The sequence below is a fragment of the Phoenix dactylifera genome, chromosome 17, assembly GCF_051530095.1.
Source record: "Phoenix dactylifera cultivar Ajwa chromosome 17, Ajwa_hap1_PhDact_Kaust_v1.1, whole genome shotgun sequence".
In the NCBI taxonomy this organism is placed as follows: domain Eukaryota; kingdom Viridiplantae; phylum Streptophyta; class Magnoliopsida; order Arecales; family Arecaceae; genus Phoenix; species Phoenix dactylifera.
This window is the reverse complement of record NC_143206.1, coordinates 5342501-5367740: the sequence shown is the minus strand read 5'-3', so window position 1 is coordinate 5367740 and position 25240 is coordinate 5342501. Positions and strand designations below refer to the sequence as shown.

The window sequence follows — 25240 nt, the reverse complement described above, 5'->3', positions numbered from 1 at the left end:
ACCCAAAGGAACTCCCCCGCCACATAGGAGGCCACTTAGTCAGCAGCTGAGTTGGCCTCCCGGTACACATACATAGCCCTGAAGAAGCTGCAGTCCGCTGCAGTCCACCGTATGTCAAAGAGCAAGGGCTGCCTGTCTAACTTAGAGGGTCGCCCACAAATTTCCTCTACCACTGAGGTTGAGTTGCTCTCCAAGTGGATGTGCTTTACACCTAGAGCGTGCCTCGCAAAGGTAAAACCCTCCCATGCCACCCGCAGCTCCGCTCCTATGACGGAGGTATCAAAGATCCGTCTACCACCAGCCGCCACAAACATGAAGTGATGATCTCTAATAATGAAGCTCACACCTCCTCTCTCGCCCCCATCAGTAGCACTACCATCAAAATTTACCTTGAGACAGTTAGGAGGTGGTGGCTCCCAGGAAAAGAAGGCAAATTTGGTCGTTGACACAGGTGAATGGGAGACCCAGATGTCCCTCGCCACCTCAGGGGAATAGGATAGTGAGGTAGAAACTAGACCCAAATAGAGGTGAGATTTTGGATATTGTCTAAGCAAAACAATTGTAATGCTGAAATATGGATAAATAACATGTCTACTGAATTATAGACAAATAATTTCAATTTAGTTCTTAAATTTTAACAAACATGTACTAACAATTGAATTTCTCACACACCTTGTATTTTGAGTAAGGTGGAATCCAACTAACAAATGCTACGGAGGTGGCACCTAACCCGTCTTCAACACAAGCAGCGCTATTGGGGTTATTTGATCAAATTCCTTGAACCGTTTCTAGGGTTTATTTGCCCACGCCGCTCCACCTATTTCCCCGTTTCCGAACTCCATTTCCTCTTTCCAGCCCCCCCTCTTCCCATTTTCCCTCCAATGCTTCTCTCTCTCCTCCGCAGACGTCCCCTCCACTCCACCGCAACCCTCCTCCGTTTCCTTCACCACCCAATTCCCAACCCCACTGACCAATCCGCCGCCGCGTCCGCCGCCGCCGCCCCCGCCACCGTCTCCTACCTCATAAGCTCCTGCGGCCTCTCCCCCTCCGCCGCCCTCTCCGCCGCCGAAAAATTCCATCTCAAATCCACCGCCAACCGCGACGCCGTCCTCGCCCTCCTCAACGAACACGGCTTCACCAAGCTCCAGATCGCCAACCTCGTCTCCAAGCACCCCGCCCTCCTCGCCGCCAGCCCGGAGAAGACCATCAAACCCAAGCTCGAATTCTTCGCCGGCATCGGCTACACCGGCGCCGATCTCGGCAAGCTCATCTCCTCCGACCCCAACCTCCTCTTGGTCAGCCTCGAGAAACGGATCGTCCGCAACTTCGACTTGCTGAAGACACTGCTCGGCTCGCCGGAGGCCGTTGTCGCGGCGATCGCTGGTTCCTCTCGGCTTCTCCGGTACAATCTCAGCACCATGATGCTGCCCAATTTGCAGACATTGAGAGATCACGGAGTTCCGGCGCCGAAGATCGTCATGTTGGCTACCAGGTATCCACGAGTGCTGATGAAGAAGCCCGATCACTTCACCAAAATCGTCAAATTGCTTAAAGAAATGGGGTTGAAACCGATATTGACAAAGTTCATTCTCGCTATCAATGTCATGTCGGGGCTGACGACGGCGACGTGGGAGAGGAAGCTAGCGGTTTATAGGAGTTTAGGATGGTCCGACAAGGAGACTCTCATGGCCTTCACGAAGCACCCCTACTGTATGCTATCGTCGGACAAGAAGATAAGGGAAGTGATGGAGTTCTTTGTGAAGAAGCTGCACTGGGAGCCGGCATTTCTGGCAGCACGTCCGAAGCTTCTGTGCCTTAGTCTCGAGAAGAGGACCATTCCAAGGTGCTCGGTTTTCAGCATTTTGGAGTCGAAGGGATTGGTGAGCTGGAAATCGGGTGTGCATACTTTTCTGCTAATAAGTGAGATAGACTTCTTAGAGAAGTATGTGATCAAGTATAGGGAGCAGATCCCCGAGGTGCTTGAGGCTCACCAGGGGAAATTGGAGTTTGTAGGACTCCAGAAAAGGTACCGGAGAAGCTAATGGAAATCGGCAATTGCGAAAGGGTTTAATTGCTGGAGTTCTTGACTTCCTCTATCTGTTCCATTTTGTCACACTCTTGGAAGTTTTATAATTTCCAGTACGTTGGTTCATGCTGACTTTTTACTCTTGTTCTTAACTTTTAACAAAAACTAAGCTCATTCTAAACTGAGTGCTTGATCACTTTGGGCCAGTTGTTCTTGTATGGTTGTCGCTTCAGCTACCAGAATGACATGCACCATGCTTTAAAAGAAATTATATTGCCAAGATGGGAGTGAATTGTCTACATTCACAGATAGACTCAAGCTAATTCGGGATGTTCACTGTGAAGGGGATTTTGGAAGGGTAGCTTCGCAAATTATCTCAGCGTTGGTTCTTGTTGTTTGGCTGGCAAAAAATGATCTCCAAATGTTTCACATAAAAGAGAATAATGTGTCCATTCTGTCCTGCATGAAGGTGAGATTTTCTGGAACTCTCTATTGGTCTGTGATTTTTTTTCTTAACCCACCAATTAAGTAGTTCATTCTTGAAAGTTTGGAACTTGTTGACATGCTCTATTTTGGACATCTGTATATGTTGCTGATTTCATTCAGAGGTGTTGAGTGTCATTTTGATCGTTAAATATATTGAGGCTATTGACCTCCTCTGTAAATGTCTGAGATGATTTTTCAATGTGCCACATCTTGTCTCCAATCTTCTAACTAAAATGTTGTTCACATACTTTCTTGCTGTTATTGACTACCCATGACATTTAAATGTTTAAGATAGAGCCAAGCAAGGGATTGAATGAAACCTGCAATTTTTGATGAAAAATGTTTGGTTAACTTGGTTCTGTTGCACAACTTGGTTATTTTCTTTTTGTAATTTTGCTTCATGTAATTATTTTCAAGAGCTGTGGTGGTTTAGTGCAAGATAGAGTTCTGAAGGTAACCGTGGTATCACGGCTTTAATGAAGGGTGAGAAGTGCGGTAGCATATTCCGATTGATTTAAAACACTGTTGTAGATGGGCTTTCCAGTGGTATGTATAGTAAGGTGGGGACATGTTTCTCGAGATGGTGTAATTAGAGAAAGGTGACCAATTAAGGTCACTTTTGCCAAGGTCACATATGAAGTTTTCCCAAGGAATTCTTGGATGAGCAAAGCTGTAGGTGACAGCAAGAATAGATTTGTGGAAGGCTCATGCTCGCAGCATGTTAGGAGTTGAGCTAGTTGTTACCCTGGGGAGAGGGGATTGTGATGTATGAGAGAATGTGGAGCAAGGGCTTCTACTAGTTCTCTTGTGGATTTCGCAATTTAAGTAAAGGTGGGGAATGTTGGGATTATGGCTTTATTGCCATTTCATAGGGAATAAGTTGAGCAGGACTTGGGCGTTCACTTTCCATTTCCTATTACAAGAAGAAAGAGGTCAGCGAGCTCTAGTTTTTAATAAAGACTTTGTGTATCCTTTGGCGATGCTAACAATGGAGTTCCATGGAGCCTTTGGCTGAACGTGAATGAAGAAAAAAAGAGTGAGAAAGAGAGTGGAAGAGGAAGAGGGGGTGGGGGGGGGGGGGGGGGTGTGGAGAGGAATAGAAGAAGATAGAAAATATATTTTTCTTGGTGCTCACCTCATGTTTTGAACCCTCAGTTTTTTGGCTCTTTCTTTTGTGAGAAATTTCTTGGTGCAACGTTTCTCGTGTTCAACTCCCTTGAGAGTTTTCTCAAGTTATTTTCTCTTCATGAATACTTGTAAATCTCTATAATCTGAATATTATAGTGGATTCCTCGCTCCCTTGGCAAATGTAGCCTAGATTTTAGGTGAATTACATTAAATCTTGGTGTACAATTTCAGTTTTATTTTCTATTATTTTATTCAGCTATTCCTGTGTTGTAATATATATTAAATTTTCTCACTTAAAAGGAAACAAAATTTAATAAGGTGTATCTAAAAATTTCCACGAATATTCAGATAATAATAGAGTAATTTTCACTATTAACAAGATTTTACTTCATTACAGTGTGCTCTTTCTTTTCTAATGTTCGAAATCCTTTTCCTTTTGTTTCTCAATTGAAACATCTTCCCATGTATCGCATGGGTCAGCTGCTTGTTTACTGGCAGAAGGTTACACAAATCATATTTCGTATTAAGAAAGATGAAATGTTTTAAGTCGTGGTTTGCTCTGATATGATAAAAATTTAAATCAAATAAAAGATTGAGCTCATTTGCATCCATTGCTCTAATATTTATATATATAAATTATAAAGAGAATCTCATATGTTGGAATTGTGTAATACAACTGCACAAAAGAAAAACAAATATCTGCATCATATATTGACCTAGCCATCTTTTCTAATCTACCTTATATGCAATGATAAATACTTGGGTTCCAGCACATATGTGAGACACCTCGCCTTTCTTGTTATATTATCTTGCACATTGCTTTTAGAAAAAGATGGAGAGTCTAATGCGTGCTAGACTCCTGAGACTCTTGTCCAGGATTGTAGTTTGTATAATGGTTTGTGTTAAGAATGAATTGATCAACCATTTTTCGACATATATATTCTCATAAAGAATGAAAGTATCATGAATTATCCCAGCCATCAAATATAGATAAAGGCATGTTGATCCAACCATATTTTCTAATATCATGATCTTTCATGTTCAATTTTGGATCTACTTTTGCAATGGCTTTAAGTTCTATTTCTAATAGGATTGCTATCTAGAATTGCTATTATAGTGAAGATCAGGATAGTAAAGGTTTTAGGCCATTAGGATTGCCTTTTGGTTTGATTTTGATATTTCCTAATATTTTCTTTTCTTTTCTTGTTTCTTTTTAATGAGCAAAACTTTAAATGTTCCTTATATTTTTTTTCCTTTTTTCTTCTGCTGTTTTTTTTTGTTCTTATTACTGTATTCTGCTTGCTGGAATTCTGGCTGTAGGCTGCCTTTTCTCTCTTCTTTGTTCTCTATTAGTCTATTTTTAACCTTTGCTTGCAGGCTGCTAGGGCTGTAGTCTGGTAATTCATCCTGATCAGATAATAATCGAGTTCGTGTCTTGAATCTTGAACTGATAAGCTGGGTTGAGATTCATTGGTAGTAATTTTGAATTGATAACCTGTTGGATAATCCAATAATAATTTACATATATTTGTGTGCATGCATGTATATGTGCACACATGTACACGCGCTTGTGAGTATATTCTCTTTGTAGTGTTTTAAGTTATTAAAAAAATCATGTTTTGGTTTAGATACGAACCATCATATAATTTACAATTTGTATAGAGCATCATTATTATTGGTTTCTGTGAAATGAAAACTACTTAGTTTCAAAAAAAATAAACTAATGGTGTTGGATGTATATGTATTTTAATATCAAATCAATAGCTCCAACATTATAAGTTTAGTAAAGTCGACGTTTTTGCTTCGTTCCACTTCCTTAACGGACCTACGGACTATCCTCCTACATCTATATATAAACGCTGGTTCATCAAGAATACGCAAGAAAAGCACTTCGAATTGTTGATTCATCGCCAGAGATGGCTTAGAACCAATAGTTCATTATCTAATGGATCTTTCCGTCGGCCTTCCTACCAGAATGCCTCCTTGGTTGAAGAGCCAAGCCTGCGCAGGAAGCAAACAAACTTGCGCGAAGGATGTTTTCTTCTCTGCCCTGCCCTCTCCCTTGGCCAAGGGAGAGACTGCATCCCTTTCCTTCGGTAGCTCTTTGGGTTTCCCAAGGATAGCGGTAGCTGGGGCAAAGCCCGCTTTCTTCGCTCCGCGAATGAGAGAGAAACTCATCGGAAAGATAAAAACAATAACTTCGTGTCGCGGCTGCTCCACTCCGCTGCGGTCTCTTGAACTGAACTTCGTTGCCTTCCCGCATGCGAAGCGAATGGGCGCTGTGCCGTGGGTCAGTTTCGGGGATTATGCATCAAAAGATAAAAACAATAACTGCATAAATTTGATATTGAGCTACAAGATATTCAATTACAATCCAAATGCAACTCAAAATTGAAAAAAATTAAGAAAAAGAGAACTCAAGCATTTTTTTATATGATGGTTTGTATCTAAACCATTATATGATCGTTTTTATATAGGTTTAGATTTGTAATCTTTGTTTGAAATGGAAGATGTGATATGATATAGTTGCGATTAGAACTTGCTTGTCACATGCCTGTAGCTAATTAACTTGCTTTGGTATTATAGATTATGATCTTGCTTATACTATAAGAAATGTTGGATGGTCATATACCTACATACTTCTAGCTGATTTGGAGTGCAGAACCACTTGATTCTACATCAAGTGTGTTGTGGGGGTCTTGGATACTTAAGAAAGGTGAAGGACTCCAATCGATAACCTTCTGGTTAGCCTTTTCTATATGAGCTTTTTGTTCACTACAATTACTTTTAGGCTATAAATCATCCTTGTATGCGAATATAAAGCTTCTGGTCCCTTAAAGATATCACATCGATTTGTTGGCAACATTCAAAGTGATGCATGTCTATTTTGATATCATACCAACATCCAAAAACAAAGCTCATATCAAGAAGTGTACATAATAAGCATACATCAAATTATCTACAGCAGAAGCATAAGGGATGGCCTCCATTTAATTCTTTTCGATCTCTTGTTCAGGGAACAATGAATATCCCTAGTCATCGACCATTACAGCGGTTGACTGCTCTAGCGGGAGCTACAATAAAGTTGTACATACTTACAACAGGAAGATAACATCATCATCATCATCATCATCATCATTTATTACTATTTTCTTTCTTGAGAAAATGGGGCACCCATCAAGATTTCAGTCATGCATATGAAATTCAAGTACAGTAGAGAGACTTACAGGCTGCTAAAATAACAAAGATTTGAAATGCAAGATGTCCTTATAATATTTCCAAAACAGAAGGCGACTCCAACCAAATTGCACAAATTTCTGAGGTTAACAACTGAAAACTTAGCTTCAAAATTCAAAATTCCTGCATCATGCTACTTCCAAGCTTCCACCATACTGCAGCAAATAGAATATCCCAACCCACTGTGTTTCTTCTTAATCCTCTCGGTCTCCAAAAACCCCCAAAAGAAGAGATTTGGATCTCTTACTTTCCATTTAATCTTGCGCTGAAATTCTCCCACTGCCGCTTAGCATATCATAACTCAGCACACATGGAGTCCGCCAGGAACTTTTTCTCAAGATGGCAGCTGTAAGAACCTTTCCTTTTGAAGCTAACCACAAGTAATCCTTACTCTGGTACCTTGATCTTCCCAAAAACCTGAACAATATCATTCCAAATTACCACCAAAATTAATGAACTTATAATACGAATATACTATGAACAAGCTCGAAGAAGACCTGTGCCACTTTAATTTGTCATTAGAAGGGGAAATCAAATGAAGGTCCCCTTTAGTTGATTATATTCCAAGAAAGCTCAACTCCAACGGTCATTCTATAAAGAATCACCCAATTAAAGCTTCCACAGACTGAAACGCAGTAAGAAGTCCAAAGGAACAAATTTGGAAAATGATCAGGCAAAGGATAGGGCAGTATCTTTCGTGCAAAAGTAGGATTCACCTCCTTTTGGATCACACAAGGGTTGCTTTGAGATCTGTATAGGCAGATGAATGAATGAATTTGGAGTGCTTTGAGATCTGGTATAGGGTGCGATCTAAAGGTCAATGTTGTGAAAGAAGTCAATCATTCTTTCAACAAAAGATGCAACCGGAACCCATCCCACCAAAACCTGATCCATTTCCATTACCCAACAAAAAATGAAATACCACATAGAAGCTATCCTTTGTTCTGAAAGAACCTTTAGAGAAATTACACCATTCCTTGGATCCGAAAACCATGATCTCCTATTATTATAATACAACTGCATAACCGGGTCCTTCCAGAAACCCGATTCTCCTTTGAGAAGCTTCCGCCACAAACTGAGCTAACAAAGATATATTGAAATTGTTCGACTCCTTAACACCACAAGCCTCCTATGCCTTTGCCATACAGTCCTTCCAGTTAACTAAACAATGTCCGCCACTAACCATGTTTTCTCCTTTCAAAAGGATGATATTGTAAATCAAGTTTCTTAATGACGCAACCCGGCATCCAAAATACTGATAACAAGTAATTAGTAGGTAAATTCGCAAGGACAGAGTTCAAAAGAGAATCTCCCTCCTATACAAAGCACCTTAGAAGACCAATAACAGCAGACCTATCACTTCTCAACAGTTTAGCTGGTATAAGAGGTAGATCCAAATAAGATGACAGAAAAGAAGAGATCTTACAATTCAGAGCAACAGCTGCTATCCATACATTCTGAGCATTTTAAGCTATATATGTTAAAGAAGATTTAGTATAGTTTACTTTTGATGCAGAAAGAAATTCAGAAATATGCAAGATGCATTTCAGATTACCAATCTTCCCCCAGGCCAGAGAAGAATAAATGAGAGTGCCATCAGCAAAATGGAGGGAATTAACCTTCAAATTTTCACATGTAACCGGACCTTCAATAATTCCAGAGAAGGCAGCATACTTCAACAGACTTGGTAGAATACTAGCTGCCATAATTAAAAAAATAAGGGACAATGGGTCCCCTTGATGCACTCTTCTAATTTTCATCCATCTACCAGGCTTTTCATTGATTAAAATAGCTGTCTTCCCATCAAATAATAAGCTTCTAATCCAAGACAACAATCTCCTTCTCATCTGTAATAACTCCATCATCCACTTCAATCTGCTGAATCCAATCTTCCTACTTCCATTGGCTATCTTGTAAAAATACTCAAGATTCCTGTCACCCGACTGTAACTAGTTAACTCTGGCTCTATTGTTTCCTCAAGATATCTTCTTCCAAGCACAAATTGAATAGCACTTTTCTTAGAAGAGGTCTCCTGGGAATCCATGGGAATCCATCCACAGCCACCTTGGGACAAGCAACAGATCCAACCTTAATCCAATTAAAAATGGAGACTCTTGGACTTCCATATTTACCTGCTGGACAATTTGAGCTAACTGAGCAACCAGAGATGGATTGCTGACAATGAGAGCTTCCCTACCAGCAACTCCAGCTCCAGAATTATGTACACCAGAACTGTTTCTCGAAGAATTAACAGAATAAATATTACTTCTTTTCTTGTATTTTTTATGTACCTCCTTATACCGTCTATTCCAATTTTCTTCTTAATCAGCTGGAGGTTTGAGAATAGTTGAGTACTTAAACCAATCTTCAACTTCCACCTCCACAGATTATGTATAACAGTCATATTAACCTTCGAAATCTCAACACTGTTTTGCAAATCATAACAAATATTGGTACACATGAGAGTTCATATTCCTTTTCAGAACACAGTCTTTTTCAAGAATTTCAATAGCACCGAAAGGGCTTCACGTACTAAATATATTCATCTTGTCCCCATAGAATATAGGAATATCAGATAACTTAATCCAAACTCTATATTTATGAGCAACAACCCCAACCTCAATCTTCCAGGGCTTGATAAAGATATCTCATCTTCCTCCATCGAAACTCTATACTGCCATAAACTCTGAGTCCTCCATCATCATCATTATCATTGTCATTGTCATTATTATTAAATCTTTGTGAGGAAGTCTGCTACAGGGATAGCCTACTAGGTGTCATTGAATTTACCATATAAGATTTGTGGAAGTGAAGAAATCAAGAAGGTTTTTTAGAAGAAATCAAGAAGTTTCTTTAGGCCAAGCTGGTATATGTTGTAGGTACCGAGAAGCCTGAAATTTGGCCCTCGATAGAGTTACTATTAAGGTTCATTTTATTGGGGGTAATCTTGCCTGGAAAACTAAATCATATGTCAGATTAGCATATTTGGTGCAAAAAAGAAGATAAGCGAGAAGGTAAAATATATGGTGGGTCCCATGCCTATTTTATTGATAGAAAAGTTACCACTAAGTGGATATTAATTTTTTCCCACACTAGATTACCGAGTGAAGGTAATATAAAATTATCATTGCTTGATGAAAATACACCAATTATTTGGTTAAAACCCACTTATGCACTCTTCTAATATTGTCAATGCCACAACAGTCCCAACTTAAATATATTTACTTAATAAGAAATTAAAAAATTCATTAATAATAAAAATATTTTTTTAATATGAATAATTAATTTAAAAATATTTATTGACTCATGTAAATATATTACAATATTTGAAATGGCCTATATTGACAGCCTTCATGCAAGTGGGTCATAAATGGCCAACAAATGGATTGAACCAAAAAAAAAAAATCATTACTTGAATTGTTTATTCAAAAGTGTTGTTAGAAATTTAATAATATTCTTATGTAAGATTATCTCCAACTAAATATAGTAATCTTTTTTTATGTCATTTTCTGGAATAATTTTTTCCTAATCAAACACAATAAAATTTATTTTATCCCGCCATCATTTTTCTAGATAAATAATTTTCGAGAATTCTGAGCTTACCTCGTAATATGACGTAGTACCCCAACTAAACGAACATAAATAGCAATGCTTTACCCACCCTCATCAGAGATTGAGGAGTAACTCCCCACTCCTTACAAAATATTAGGGCTCCAGAAGGTGATGTCATTCAACTTGCAATAAGATGGGGCCTATCAATCCAATTTGATTTTATCGAAAATAAAGTAAGTCCAAAAATAACAAAGCAAGCTTTGGATAGAACAGAACAGGAAGCAACCTCTTTATGCTGTTGCAGTTCACCGCTGAAAGGAATCAGAAAGACATCAATGAAATGAAGAGGAGTTTGAGGCATTGCTGTTTAAGCTGCATCAAAATGCTCATTCCCATCAGCTCCCAGGTTTCCCATCTCCAAGCCCAGCAGTCCCAACTTGTTGCCCTCCATAGCATCAACAACTTCCGGGACTTCACCCTGGTACTTGGTCACATAATCCTCAAGGAACTTCTTCTCCCCCATCATCAAGTGCCGCGCTTTCACACCACGCTTCACCAGGCCCTTGGACGCTAGAATTGCCAAGACCAAACACCTTGGAGCAATCCTCTTCTCGAAACTGAGCGACAGAAGCACCGGATTCGCCGACACATAGTCCGGCCCCCATCTGAGCTTCTCCGCGAAGAACTCCATGTTCTTCCTCACCTTGTCATCCGACGCCGACATGCAGTATGGATGCTTGGCAAACGCCCAAAAGACTTGCTCCTGCGACCAGCCTAAGCTCAAGTAATTCTCCAACCTCCTGTTCACTGTTGTCTTAGGCAATTTAGAGAGCACCCCGAATGCATGGGCGAACATGGAACTCGAAGGACTAATCCCCATATCCTTGATTGCGGCGAAGGTCTCCTCGAAGTGATCGGCTTTTTCTATCAGAGATTTCGGGTGGGTGGTGAGCAGTGTGAAGATTACAGCCGGCGGCACGCCGTAGTTCTTCAAACTCTCAATCTTGGGAAGCAACAGCTTGGGGAGGTCAGAGATAAGCAAACGAGGAGAATTCCTCGCAGCTGAGATGACGTTCTCGTTGGTATGGAGCAAGGGCTTGAGGAGATGGAAGTTTGGGAGCAGTCGCTTCTCCAAGCTCCACAGCAGAAGGCCGGGAATTCCAGAGAGGAGCTTCGCGAGGTCGGCGCCGGAGAGACCGATGTCCCGGTAGAACTCCAGCTTGGGCTTGAGGGTTTTGTCGGGGCTGGCGAGGAGGAGCCGGGGGCGACGGGAGATGAGGCGGGCGATGTCGGGCTTGGAGAAGCCGAAGTGTTTGAGGAGGGCGAGCACAGAGTGGGAATTCTTCGTGGTCTTGAGCTGGATTCTGGTGGCCACGGAGAGGGCGGCTTCGGAGGAGAGGCCGCATGATTTCTCGAGGAAATGGACCGTCAGGGATGGTGAATCGTTTGGTGCGAGGGAGATGTGGGAGAAAGGCTGAGGGAATGGGTGTGGGAGGAAATGGGGAGGAGCAGCAGTAACGCTATGGAGCAGCCGAGCGTGGAGAAGGCGAAGCATTGCGCGGGCGGAAAAGGATGACGGCCGAGGGAGAACTCAGAATTAGCGATGTGATGCTGTTTGACGTTTCGGCGGATCTCGCTCCTTGACATGCGTCCAGCCCTACTCATATAGCTTGCATCGAGTTTGAGGGTCCCTCTAAATTATGTTGGTATTTTTTTTTGTGTTATTTGGGCAAGTCGTAGAGAACACGGGGTATGAGAGTACTGTGTTGCCTGGCAGAGGAAAGGTGGAAAATAGCATGTGTTCAACTACCTTGAAGAACTTTTGCCACCATTATACTGCCATTTGTAGGTGGATAAAAGGGTATAGTATTGGGCTTCAATAGAAGGGTGTAATGCTAGATTACAGTAGAACGATGTAGTGCTGGGCTACAATAAGGTTGTAATATTAGTCTAGAGTAGAAAGCTAAGTTACACTTACTTCTAAAATAAGATGTAGATTAAACTAAGATAAAAAATAAATACTCATTAGATTGATTGTCAATGGATCTTGTACAAAGCATACTTTCTACTTAGTTATATTAATAATAATAACTATGCATTCTCACAATTGTTCTCACATATGTCCTCCACTCCTGGTTGTTGTACTGACTGACGTCGGTTATTTTCTGCTATGCATGTTCATCAATGTGATCGCTCCACGAATGTCAAGTCGATAATCAATGCTTTTAGCCTTAGACATAGTTCTTTATTTCGCTTAAAAACAAGGAGAAAAAAATGTTTTAAGCTATTAACATTATAATCTATGTTAAGTGAGAAAGTTTGGGACATGTGGGGCTATAGTTTGAACCACATCCTCGTCTAATTACATAAGAGTGCTTTGGATCTTGAAAGAAGTGATCATACACAAGATATACTAGCATTGATGCCCCTCCAGTATGTTGTTCTAGATAATCTTTGTGATGCATATTTATAATATCTAGATTAAATTACTTATAAGGGAAGCAAAAAAAAGAATAAAAGAAATGACTATCAAGGAAACATTTCTCTGTATCACCATCATTCTTTTAGTAGTTCACTCATATTTTGTACAATTTTATTGTATCAAATACTAGATATGATTATCACAAATATATGACAACTGCAATATTCCCATCCTAAATTTTATTTGGACTTATTAGCTTTATAGTTTTAGCAGTCATTCACGAGAAAGACTATGAACATGAGCTTCCAAAATAAAATAAACTACTGACCAAACAACCGCCCAATAGTTGCATATTTAATCAACATGGATTTTATAGTTGGAGGTAGCATATATTTTTATTGGAATATCACTATACAATAATTATTTGCAAGGAACTTTTTTGGTGAATTGTACAAAATTATTCTGCTAGTTTGCTTGTACTCTCCACCCATGAAAGATAACCACGTTGCATGTTTTTCACATTCTTGAAACCCTGCATCCAAAATAAATCCTTTATTAGTTATTCTTGCTTTAATAATTTCATATATTAAATTTAGCATACTACAAACTAGACAATGGTGCTAGTATATTCCAAATATTTTGACCATTTGAGTTGCTTGGTTGTTTGATTGAGTGATTGGTATACCTCTTCATAGAGACATTCTAGTTTATCAAATTTATTATATTATATTATTTTATTTGTATGTAGGATCTAACCATTTTCTCTCAGGTCAAACCCCACAATCTTCTCGTAGCATCCATCATGGGATCTAAACCTATTCTTGAGGTAGTCAGTAAATTCTCATTCCAATTTTTAATTGTTTATGTAGGATAGGCTAGTTGATGAATATCTAGCCTAGGAACTTCTGTATGCTTGGCTAGGGGATATGTGCCTAGGCTAGGTTCTACCATCCAAAGATATGGTTTCTTATTTGCAGATCCAAGATCATCATGCTTGATTTGGAAGGATCGTAGGTTGTGAAGCCTTGAGAGTATCTCACAAACCAATAGAAACTTCCTAATGCCTAAAAGTAAAGGGAGATTGGGTTGCAAGGATTTTACTTTGGGATTGAAGAAAGCTTAATGATCAATATATTTATTTTAAGTTTTATGCAACCTTTTGTTGGGAGAAATTTCTAGACTTTGTTGCCCTAGATCAGTAAGTGCCTCTATCACCCTAATATTTTATCATGCATTTCATGTAATATATTTAGAAAATTTATATTGAAACTTATATCCTGATTCTGTGAATTTAGCATATTTGCATTCCTAGTTTAAAATATCTGTAGATCTATACTTTGAAATGACAACAATTCTTGAAGATTGAATGCTATAGAGTTGTTTTATGGAAATGATTGAAAATAAATATTATGCTTGATTTACCCTAGAAAAGAAACTATTTTTTTAAAATAGGGATCAAGAAAGGAAATTTTATTAGGTATGCTATTTAGTTTATGATGTTAATGTGTTAAAAAAGGACATTAGATTGGTGTATCATGTTGCAATATTGTACACTTTTTATAATGATACATCTGAAAGAATTGGTATTTGTGGCTGAAAAAATTGGTATGGAAACTCTTGGTTATTTTCTAGTGTAACAATAGTTCAAGCTTAGTCGGTGAGGATGATCATTGGCAAACATGTGTTTAGAAACTGGTTACTTTCGAGTCTCCATCACAAAGCCTACACCATAGGGCCAAATATTGTTTCAAGCCTTGTCACAAGGCTAATCATGGCCATATTCATGATGACTAAGAGAGGGTTTTCTTTGTAATTATTTCTTGAAAATTTAATAATATTGTGGTTTCTCACTGATTATATCAAACCTAGATTTTCACTCTTATTTTGAAAGGTTAACTATTTAATTTATGAATATTGTGAACAAAATATGGAAATCTTATCCTAATTTTCAACTTGCTTCCTTCATAAATGTATATAATTGATATCGGCACTTATCTAAATAATTTTACTACATGCTTGATCTGACTAGAGGTATTAGAAGTATCTTACTAGGCTGTTAGCTTATTACTTTATTGTTCTTTTTATATTTCAAATGTTGAGGTGTAGCATATGCTAGATATGCATTTCAGTCCAGTTGTGATAGGAGAGCATGTTAGCCTTGGTCATTATCAACTCCTATATCCATTAGCACAAGAATATTGAATCTAATAGATAAGAGGTTTTACCATTCTCCTTTCTCCAAACTTATTTCGTTCTATTTTATTCAAAACGTTATAAAAGAGTGTGATTATCCTCCTTATTCTGGGATATTATATGTTACATATTTCTGGTAATGAATTAAAAGGTTGTATGCATAATGGGATATTCAAAACTTATTTCATTCTTTAGTAACCTTGTTGGAATAAGAAATTTCAGTTAAGGATTTCATTAGTTAGATATTGAGTGGACAATACACAATTTGTGTGGATTAAGCATAAAAATTATTCAATATTAACAATGAGTTAATGGTGAAAGATGAGCTAGCATTAAATAGGAATGGTTAAACTTAATTAAATAGACATGTTTAATGAATAATGATTCACAAAGCTTATTTTTATGAAAGATGAGTTGTGAGTGGTGTTACTTATTACATATGTGATGATTGTATGCATTATTAAATCATAATTTATTTTTTCGACAGAAAATTGCTAAACTTATGTTGCCTTAATGAAGATGAAGTTGTAAGATGAAAGAAAAAACTCACAGAATTGAGAAGATCTAGAGTTGCAAGCTTTGATCGTACTCCAGATCGACAACCCTTCATAAATAATAGAATGAATATATAAGTCAAAGTTTATGCTGTAATGTGTTCTCAAAAATTGATTAATGCTCTAGTGAGCTGAAGTATTAAAATATTAACCTGTAATATTAACGGTGGTTAAGGCATTGGTTGGCCAAACAAAATTCAAATTTTAATTTCTTTTTTATTTTTTAAGTAGAAGAGGTCTATAGTTAACGGGCTTTATAGTGAGGACCTGATAGTATGGCAGAGGAAAAGTCTTAGACAAATAGCCCTCACCCTCTAAATCTTGGTGAAGGCAATTTGAATCTCGGTGACACAAATAGTGACATTACATATGCAATGGTCACCTCAAAAATCAAAGATTCCATGTAAGAAATGTTTAATTTACAAAACTGTTCATGTAACATAGAATCACAGATCTATCCAAAACCACAATTTATGAGTAAAGACATCATGAAATTTACTATAAAAATCTTAATAAACAAGTTCAAGGAAATAAAGTTTAAAAGATTTAAACAAAATGATATTGGTCAAGCATCTTATCCCAACCTCATGCAACAATGTGTTTTAACTCCAAACAATGCCCTTGAGCTAGAGGAGAAAGTGAATCGGATAATATCCATTTGGATCCATTTTCATAACCGAAACAATCTAGATATCGATAGAAATTTGGGCATCCATCTAACATCCAGATCCGTATTCATATCCATCTAAAAAAAATGAATATAGATATGGATAGATAACTATCAATCCATATCCGAATATATAATTATACTTGTAACCCTATTTAATTTTATATAGCACTCATGAACATAAAAAAAAAATAACTACATTAGTATGCTATTAACTTGATTTATAATTCATTTATTAATATCTTTTATTCTATGGTCATAAAATTTAATTATCCAATTTATATCTATATTTATATCCATACTTTTAGTATCAGATTTGTATTCATATCCTTTTAAAATAAATATAGATATGAATGTTTGCATCCGAATAACATTCGTATCCATATCTATATTCGTCAAATAAAATAAATATGGATATAGATATACTAGTATCAGATCCATATCTGATCTAATTTCAGCCATACCTTAAGCTCTTTGAGTTTGTTGTTTAGTTGAGTCCATTTTATTATGCTACATGCAAAGTTGTGAATAAAATTTTTGATTAAAAGAATTAGGGTTGTTGCTTCTAACTGAAGAAATCCTGGCCATCTAAATTACTCCCTTAAGGACTCCTAATATAATTAAAATTTATTGATTATCTCTTTCTTTATTGCTAGAATTAACTCAAATTAGTGCCTTCATATAATTCATTTATTCAGTAGTTGAGGCACTAGCTTCTAATATTGGAAGATCAAACTTGTACTTCAATACTTCATCGATCACTTGACTCAATAATGAGTAAAACTAATGCTTATTGGACTATAAAAGATATTTCTAACATATTTCTCACCTAAATGAACTTGGTTTTCATTTAAGGAGACTAGCCTAAAATTTTAATAATTATAATTATTTTTCGTTTTCTTTTGATCAACAATAACTAGTAGTTTAGCTATAAAATTCAAGAAAAGTCTTAAGACATAGGATTTGTGGTAAGGGAGTCCTTCATTTGCCCAAATCATAGTTCTCATTTTGAGAAATCAATGGACGAAACAATACGAAAGCAAGAAATTGGAAACAATTGCAAACAAAAGATCTTGAAATAGAAAATAAGAATATTGATCACAAACTAAGGCCTTTTTTGGCATTACCGTAGGTATTAGAGCTTTTGTGTATAGAGATTTTGACAATAGAGCTCTTGCTAGTAGATCTTTTAATAAAATATTATTTACTAATATTTCTAAAGTGCTGTAAAATTTTAAAAATTTTTTGATAATGAAATAGAGAAAATATTTTCAATATCTGGAAATAATAATAATATTGCATATTGCTTTCAATTATCTAACTATTTTTATTATCAAAAATTGTTATTATAAAGTATTCTCAATTTATAAATGTTTATGTTAATATTTTACTTAAATAATATAATAAATAATAAATTTTTAAATCTTCATAAGATGTGTTAGGAGTTTTATAATATTAATTTATAGTAATAATATTATTATAATATAATAATGACGATGATGATAATCAAATTTTATTATAATATCATATAATATAATACATTATTATTATTCTATTATTATATTATATTATATTGCTATGATGTCATACTATCAAAAATTGATATTATAATGTAATGTTAATGTGTCCTACAAAGGATAATTTGGCCATCTTTCCTTGAAGGCAGAATTCACAAATCAAATATGACTCGAAAGTCAATGAGCCCAAAAGCTCATGTTTCTCCAATTTGTTTATTCTGTCTTCTCCTATATGGCCAAGCCTGAGGTGCCATAAATACTTTAGATTTATCTCATTTTTTGGATCTATTAGATCCTATGGTATTCACTGTTTGCTCAGATATATTCACAGATACATCCATATGTATGTGATAGAGACTGTCAATCATAAAACTATGTTGAATCAATTTAATTTTCAAATAAATAAAAATCTTTCTGTGCTAAATAAAATACAGAAATCAAATTTCTGCTAGCAATAGGTAACAGTCCCTAAGTATCCTGAGCATATCTGACAAACCTTCTGAAGGTCTGTCACCCTTCATGTTCTTTATGCTTCCCATGTATGTAGGACAGTTCCTCTTCCAATGGCCGTCCATGATGCAATGGAAACACTTTTCCTTGCAATTGGCCTTTTTCTTGGAACTTCCTTACTTGGTGTTTTCTTAGTCTTCTGCTTCTTCGCAGGCTTCTTCTTCTTCCAAATAGACTCTCTCTTGAAAGTAGAAACCAACTTGACAGCGAAAACGATGCCCCTTGAACTTCTTCAAGGTCCCTAAGGTAGTTACCAATTTATTTAACAATTCTATTTTAGTGCATACAACCTTGTTCATATGGTAGTTTACTATAAACTATTCATATGAAGCTGGAAGGGATTGTGGGATCAAATCCATTTGCAATTCCTTGTGCATGGTCATGCCAAGCTTCTCAAGCTTCTCTAAGTCCTTTATCATGGTCAAACCATGATCATGGACAGGCTGCCCATCGTGCATCTTGGCTTTGAAGAGCCTCTTGGACACTTCAAACCGAGCTGCGTGACTCTGATCACCATACAACTCTTGCATGTGATTTAATATGTCCCTGGCAGTCTTCATGTTCTCATGCTGGCATTGTAATGCATTGGACATGGATGCCATTGTGCAGCACCTAACTTTATTGTCATTGTTCGTCCACTTAACAAGCGTCTTACGCTGATCAGTGATCGGACGGATTGGTAACATGGGGATTCCATGGTCTAGCATATACCCGAATTTCTCACAATTCAAAACTATTTTTGAAATTTGCTGAGCCAATCTTTATAATTGGGTTTGGTCAAACGGTTGTTCTATGGGATATGAGTTAAGAGTCTAGAAGCTGGCTTTATAATCCTTAGAGAGTAAAGATTCTAGTTAGACTTTTGTACTTGATCCTAATCTATTCTAAGGTCTTTTAGAACAAATGTAACTCCCACTATTTTTTCGAATTCCTCACACTCCCCTGGTAGGAAAACGGAAATCCCACACGACTAGGGTTTTTAGTGGGTACTGAGGTCCCACTGATTTACATGCCACCTCACCTAACAGTTATTGGTGACACATAAATTGATGAATGTACAACTCTTGTACAATGCTTCTCAAGCATGTTGCAGTGTAACTTGGTCTCTAAGCCATGAAAACCTCACCTAACAGTTATTGGTCCCATTTCTTAGTTAAGTCAGACCCACCGTATAACCGTAGAAATAAAGTTGTTATTGGGTCTCACCTAACAGTTATTGGTGCCCAATCCCACCTTTACCCTACAACATCTCATGTTTATAGAGAGGTCCAGCCCCCCGATGCAACTTGACCACTGTGTCCAGCCGAGACAAATCAACATCAGAAAGACCTTAGCAGCTCTACTACAGTGGAAGACCTATTGACTTAATATTGGTTAATCAGGTCTTAGTATTTGCAACTTGAGCTCTTCATAAGAGAAAATCGAACAATTAGCCAGGTAAGCAGGTGGGAGGCTCCCCTCACTCAGAGAGTAAGGTCCTAATTAAGTAACCACCTTTCATGCTTTCCTAGACACCAATTAGATCAATTAATCTAATATGACTTGCTCATGTCGGTTCACTCTCGACTTGATTGAGGAGGTTTTAATTTAGGTCTCAATTGGGTTTGCTACATCACATGTAAACCTATCTACCCGACTCTCATTCACATCACATGCAAACGGCACATTGCAGGCAGTTATAATCGCAGCAATAATTAAAGCTAAACTTTAAATAGGTGATGATCATGGATTCTAGTTAGGTCGTATTACAAGCACATGCACGTCAATCGATCAACTAGTCTTCAACTCTTGAATTGGTTTCAAGCCTCCTTGATTCGATCCTTGATCAACTCTTGATCCAATCGCCATCAACCGCTTAGATCACCTGTTCATCTCATGCCTTGTCTTCAACTTGATCGTTGACGTACATCACATCACAGAAATACAACCAGATGTAAAATAAAAAAATAATAAATTATATCTCCTTTTAGGAGGCACGCAGGCCTCTCAAAACATCAAATAAGATGCATGCAAGCATCTGAAAAATTATATGACATCACAGATCGCATCGCAGGTCATTACATTTGATACCAAAAGGGTTTGAATCCTATGATCATCACCACATGCAGCAATTATAATATTCAGATCTGAAAACTAACTGATTATCTCATGACATAGGTTGCTGATCATGCTAATCATGATTCTAAACTTTGTAACCTCCTTAATAATGCAATTAGAATCATCATCTTATCACATAAAAATCAGCATGCAAAAATCAGCACCCTGGAAAAAATCAGCATGCAGAAATTTTCAGCATGCATAATCTTTCAATTATCAGATCTAATAAGCCTATTAATAATTAATCCTTACCTTAATCTACGATGCCTAGGCTCTGATACCACTGTTAGAAAACCCCGATCATGCCGCTGAAATTTTAAAAAATTCAGATGCAGCGGAAGAGGCATGCGCGGGATCAACCGTTCATCGCATGAACGTTGTTCAAAAACCGTTTGTAGATAGATAAGGATTAAAAACTTTTAAAAACATTAGAAGATCAGATCTTCACCTTGTACGGGTAGATGATCACCGCAAACTGATGATCGTGATTTTGGATGAGGGTTCGTTTGAAGCCGTTCAAGTGCCCGGCCTCTACGGGTATCCACACGAAGCAGAGGACCAATCCAAGTGCTCCAATCTCTCCGGGGTGCTAGCTCCCTTGCAGAGATTACTTTGATGGCTGATCACCTCCCTTTCAATCAACCCTTGAATGCTAGAGGGAGGAGGAAGAAGATGAAAGGATCAAGAAAGAAGATCCAAAAAGCTAGATGCAGCCTTTCCTTCCCTTGCGTTGAATCCCAAACGGAGGAGGAAGAAGGAGACCACCATGGATCTTTTTCCTTCTTGCTTGCGGCTGATCCAAGAGGAGAGGAGAAAGGGGGCGTACGGCCACAAGGGGAGAGCTTCTCATATTCATTAGGTCAGCCCCCAAGCCTCCTCTTAAATAGCATCTAGGGCTCCTATTTGGTTTAGTCCAAATCATGAATCAATTGGGTTCAATCTATGCTAGTCCTAATCCAATTAGAACTTGAATGAACCATGACTCAATTGAACTCTTCAATCCTAATCTAATTAGGAGCCATCTTGATTCATTGGATTAATAATTAATTGGGACTTAAGACATCCTAATCCAATTAGGACTTGTTTAATTCTAGTCCTAATCCAATTAGGACTCTAATTTGAATTCAAAGTCCTAATCCGATTAGGACTCTAGGAATCCTACTCCAAGTAGAAATCCAAATTTAATTCAAAACTCCTAATCTAATTAGAATTATAGGAATCCTACTCCAAGTAGGAATCCTAGTCCTACTCCTAATAGGATTTCCAGTCCAAGTAGGAATCCCAGTCCAAGTAGGATTCCTGTCCTAATCCAATTAGGACTCTATGAATCCTACTCCAAGTAGGACTCCTAGTTCTACTCCAAATAGAATTTCCAGTCCAAGTAGGAATCCCAGTCCAAGTAGGATTTCTAGTCCTAATCCAATTAGGACTCTATGAATCCTACTCCAAGTAGGACTCTTGTTTTAAGTCCAATTAATCAATTCTCTTTGTTCCTTCTTCAACTTATTATCAATCAAATTGATTACTTGTGATTCCTAATCACGATTCAACCATCGGATCGGTCATTACTTCTAGTATGTGTGACCCCATAGGTTCTACTCTGACTGGTAGTGAGATATATTATGATCTCTATCACAATATCATTGAAAACTCCTTTCAATGGATTGGAACGATTCCAACTCTACTCATTAGGGTTTATCGATCATCGAAATAATACCTGTGAGTCCCACCATCCACCAGTGACACCTAGCAGCATGTAGTGGCTACCCAGTAGAATAGAATGATGAACCTCTAGGTGCAGTTATCATGTGATACAGTCCTACTATCGTGGATCCCTACAGGACGGAGGTCATGGATAACTCGTCAAACCCCTTCGTCTGTCATATGTCAAGATTTATTCGACTCGAGTTTGTTAGTGGAAAACTCTTTCTCCACTTTATATTACTGCCCTGGCCAAGGTCTTAGAACTCAGTCTAACAAATCACATAGGATCACTCCTCTTCTATCAAGGTCGATAGATTCCATGTAAGTGCATACCTACTCCTACAGTGAACTTACTGCAGCCAATCTACACTACAAAGACCCATATGACTAGAGACCATGTATACGTGTAGTCAAACTACAATAACCTCACTGTGAGTAGCTGAAGCACCGCAGATCAAAGGACCAGTCATACTACTACAACATCAAGCAAGTCACTGACGAGTGGATAGACATCCAAGTGACTTCTTGTCTTGGTCACGCTTAGTACCCTTGTTCTCTAACAAGCACCTGCACTATCACTTCAGTGTCCCTACACTGTGGACTCAAGTCTCGTCCATCCAGAGGAAAAGTGATCTGTGCACTGATCGGATCGATCACCGTCCTCGTGATGATCCATTAATCTGGAGCATTTAGAAATTAATCACCAATGATACATGGCTCAAATTCTCAACTCTTGAGAATATGCATCATCATCTTATTAATTTCTTGGACGATTCATAGACACATAAATAATATGAATGAAAAGATGCCTTTTATTTATTCAATAATAAATAGTCAAGTACAAAATTATGTCCCTAGAATTAACAATGTGTCAGCCAGATTGGCTTCTAGGGCATACATCTAACAACGTTGGTTAGCTTTTTGCTAGCTTTGTTGAGAGGCAAGCCGAATGTTGTAGCACTACAACTGCATCAAGGAATTTGGTCATCCTTTTAGGAGAGGCAAGTTCATCAATCCTTTTAGGAGAGGCGAGTTCATCAATCAAAATGTTGGCAACACTTTGCAACAGTCTCTTGGCCTTAAACACTTTGATAGGAACTTAGAGTGATTAAACAGAAGGGGTTTTGGCTGTATGAGCTACACTAATCATTGATTGACCAAGTCTAGTAATGTTATTTAAACTTCTTTCTGGGTAAGCAGAGCCTAACATACTTTAGATAGAGCTAAATGTCATGACTGTTGAGAAAATCACACTTGAATTAGAAATTCTAATTTTTTGCACAACTAAGATGGTAGTTGCTGCATCTAATTTTTTGTCATAACTGTACCTGCTATTGTTGCACATGGGTTCCAAGCATCTAATATGACTGGGTATATTTATGCATGTTGAACCTGCTTCTGGTTATTGAGCAATTGCTACAGTTGCTGATATAGATTGTTATGTGTTAGGTTACCAGAAATATTTTGTGATAAGGACTAATTATCGATTGTTCACATGCTTCAACTTGATCAGCATGCACTAACTTTTCCTCGCTTAGGCCTTCCGCATCCCACCTGACTGGCTGATCTTCTTCCTCCTCTTGTGTGCGTGATTCATCTTCCACCAAAGAAACAAATTCTCTATTTGGACAGTCGGGTACAATATGCCCAAATACTTGGCACTTGAAACACTTGTGAGGGTTGGAGGCAACAGTATTGGAATAGATAAGGTCATTGAGGATGCCCTTGTCCTTCTTTTGAGAAGGTTAAAGGTGATGGCTTTAGAGGGTAACGATATTTTTGACACAGAACTTTTCTAATTGGATGCTCCATCTCTATACCTCAAAAAGTATGAATTAATTATTCTTAGTTGCTGCTTCTCAACTTTTGTTGCCAATCATATAATGTCATTTAACATCTAATAGGGTTGAAATTACATAACTTGCACAATTTCAAGCTTCTATCCCCTAAGATATTGTGATATAGTTTGCTCTTCAGACACTTTGACATCGCACATCATAAGGAATTTCTCGAATCCTATTGTGTACTCTTCTATGGTCATATCATGCTACCGAAGATTGTGGAGCGTAAGAAATGTATCCTAGTGATAATCTTTAGGAAGAAATTGATGTTTGAGTTCATGATGGATATAGCTTGGGCAAGAATAGAGAAACCAATTGGTTTCATCCTACTTACCAAGAGATTCAATAATGCTATATAGGCGTCATATCTCCATGTTGGATCATATAGTTAATGTGTGACTAAGCAAACCTACAAGGGCTGACCTTTGGTGTGTGGGAATATTAATTAACGTATCCTATAACATATCTAGCAAGTTCCATCTATTCCTAGTTTAATAGAAATTAGATTTTAATTGAGAATTCTCTTATAAATTGGATCAAGAAAGATCCTGATGCAATTGGAGAAGAGATTGAGATCGAAAATTTGCCATGCATACATGGATCAGGCTAGGTTGAGTCAAGAAAGACATGATTTGAGCCAGCCAGCCAGTTGGATGGTGCCCAAGTGAAAGCGCCTCGTAGGCTAGTGTCACTATCCTTTAGGGCACCTACCAAAAGTGGCAAGATAGTGCCCTTCTAAAAGGAAGGGGGTGACCTCAAGGGGTTAGTACCCCTTTTCTTTCTTAGCATAGAGTCAACAAGCTGGAATCTAACAAGAGTGGTGATCAAGAAAGAATGTGCCTCCTCTCTCTTATCTCCCATGGCCAAGTCCCATGAAAAGAAGAGGGAGGCAACCACCTAACCTCTCCCTTGGCCTATGGTTCAAGGAGACACAAGGCCCAGCAAATCTCTTGAAGATATGTAAGAGGAATGAGGTGATTGCAAATAATAGTTCTCAAAGGTAGTGTGCTTTCATGATCTCAGTCTCTCCTACAAGCACAATCAATTACAATAGAATTATTATCATGGACAGGTATAATTCACTAATTTTTTATGCGTACTTTGTATAGTAATAACATGAGCAAAGATTCTAATTTTTCTTTGCAAGTACTCTGATTATCCCCAAGATTCTATTAATGGACACAAATCTTGATTATCTATGCCTAAAGAGACCCTTGAGGCATATTAGATAGCTGCTCCCCCTTTCAGGGTTGTCCTCAAATATTAATTATAATATTTTTGGGGAGCTTTCATTGTCCGTTATGTT

The 25240-nt window shown here is 37.7% G+C and overlaps 3 protein-coding genes across 7 annotated transcripts in view; 1 reads left to right on the top strand and 2 right to left on the bottom strand.

The window, feature by feature from the left end:
- The first annotated feature begins 751 nt into the window (after positions 1–751).
- On the top strand, positions 752–2757 carry LOC120107906 (transcription termination factor MTERF8, chloroplastic-like). The gene is made up of 2 exons (XM_039121428.3): positions 752–2139; positions 2234–2757. The coding sequence occupies exon 1, from the start codon at positions 882–884 to the stop codon at positions 2040–2042; it is 1161 nt and encodes a 386-aa protein (XP_038977356.1). The 5' UTR covers positions 752–881; the 3' UTR covers positions 2043–2139; positions 2234–2757.
- A 4000-nt stretch (positions 2758–6757) lies between these two features.
- LOC103723013 (uncharacterized) lies at positions 6758–12425 on the bottom strand. Of its 4 annotated transcripts, none has more exons than XM_088713122.2 (2): positions 7375–12425; positions 6758–7294 (listed from the first exon to the last, which is right to left on the bottom strand). In XM_088713122.2, exon 1 carries the CDS (start codon positions 11982–11984, stop codon positions 10797–10799), a length of 1188 nt encoding a protein of 395 aa, XP_088569248.1. In that variant the 5' UTR covers positions 11985–12425; the 3' UTR covers positions 6758–7294; positions 7375–10796. The 4 variants fall into 4 exon arrangements, with proteins under 4 accessions (XP_088569248.1, XP_088569250.1, XP_088569249.1 ...); XM_088713124.2 differs by having other exon boundaries at positions 10481–12425; XM_088713123.2 differs by having other exon boundaries at positions 6758–10629; positions 10716–12425.
- A 58-nt stretch (positions 12426–12483) lies between these two features.
- Positions 12484–25240, bottom strand: part of LOC103723015 (rhodanese-like domain-containing protein 17) — a 19828-nt gene continuing 7071 nt past the window's right edge. Inside the window, exons 5-6 of one of the 2 annotated variants that reach the window (XM_039122898.3) lie at positions 15595–15648; positions 12484–13383 (exon numbers count right to left, since the gene is read on the bottom strand). In XM_039122898.3, the coding sequence (XP_038978826.3) occupies positions 13309–13383; positions 15595–15648 (129 nt within the window). In that variant the 3' untranslated portion in view covers positions 12484–13308. The remainder of the gene's footprint in view (positions 13384–15594; positions 15649–25240) is intronic. The other variant, XM_039122899.3, reaches the window with a different exon arrangement.

Excerpts from the sequence above, each read along its gene's own strand:
- LOC120107906 (XM_039121428.3), top strand. The coding sequence starts at position 882 with ATGCTTCTCTCTCTCCTCCGCAGACGTCCCCTCCACTCCACCGCAACC.
- LOC103723013 (XM_088713122.2), bottom strand. The coding sequence starts at position 11,984 with ATGCTTCGCCTTCTCCACGCTCGGCTGCTCCATAGCGTTACTGCTGCT.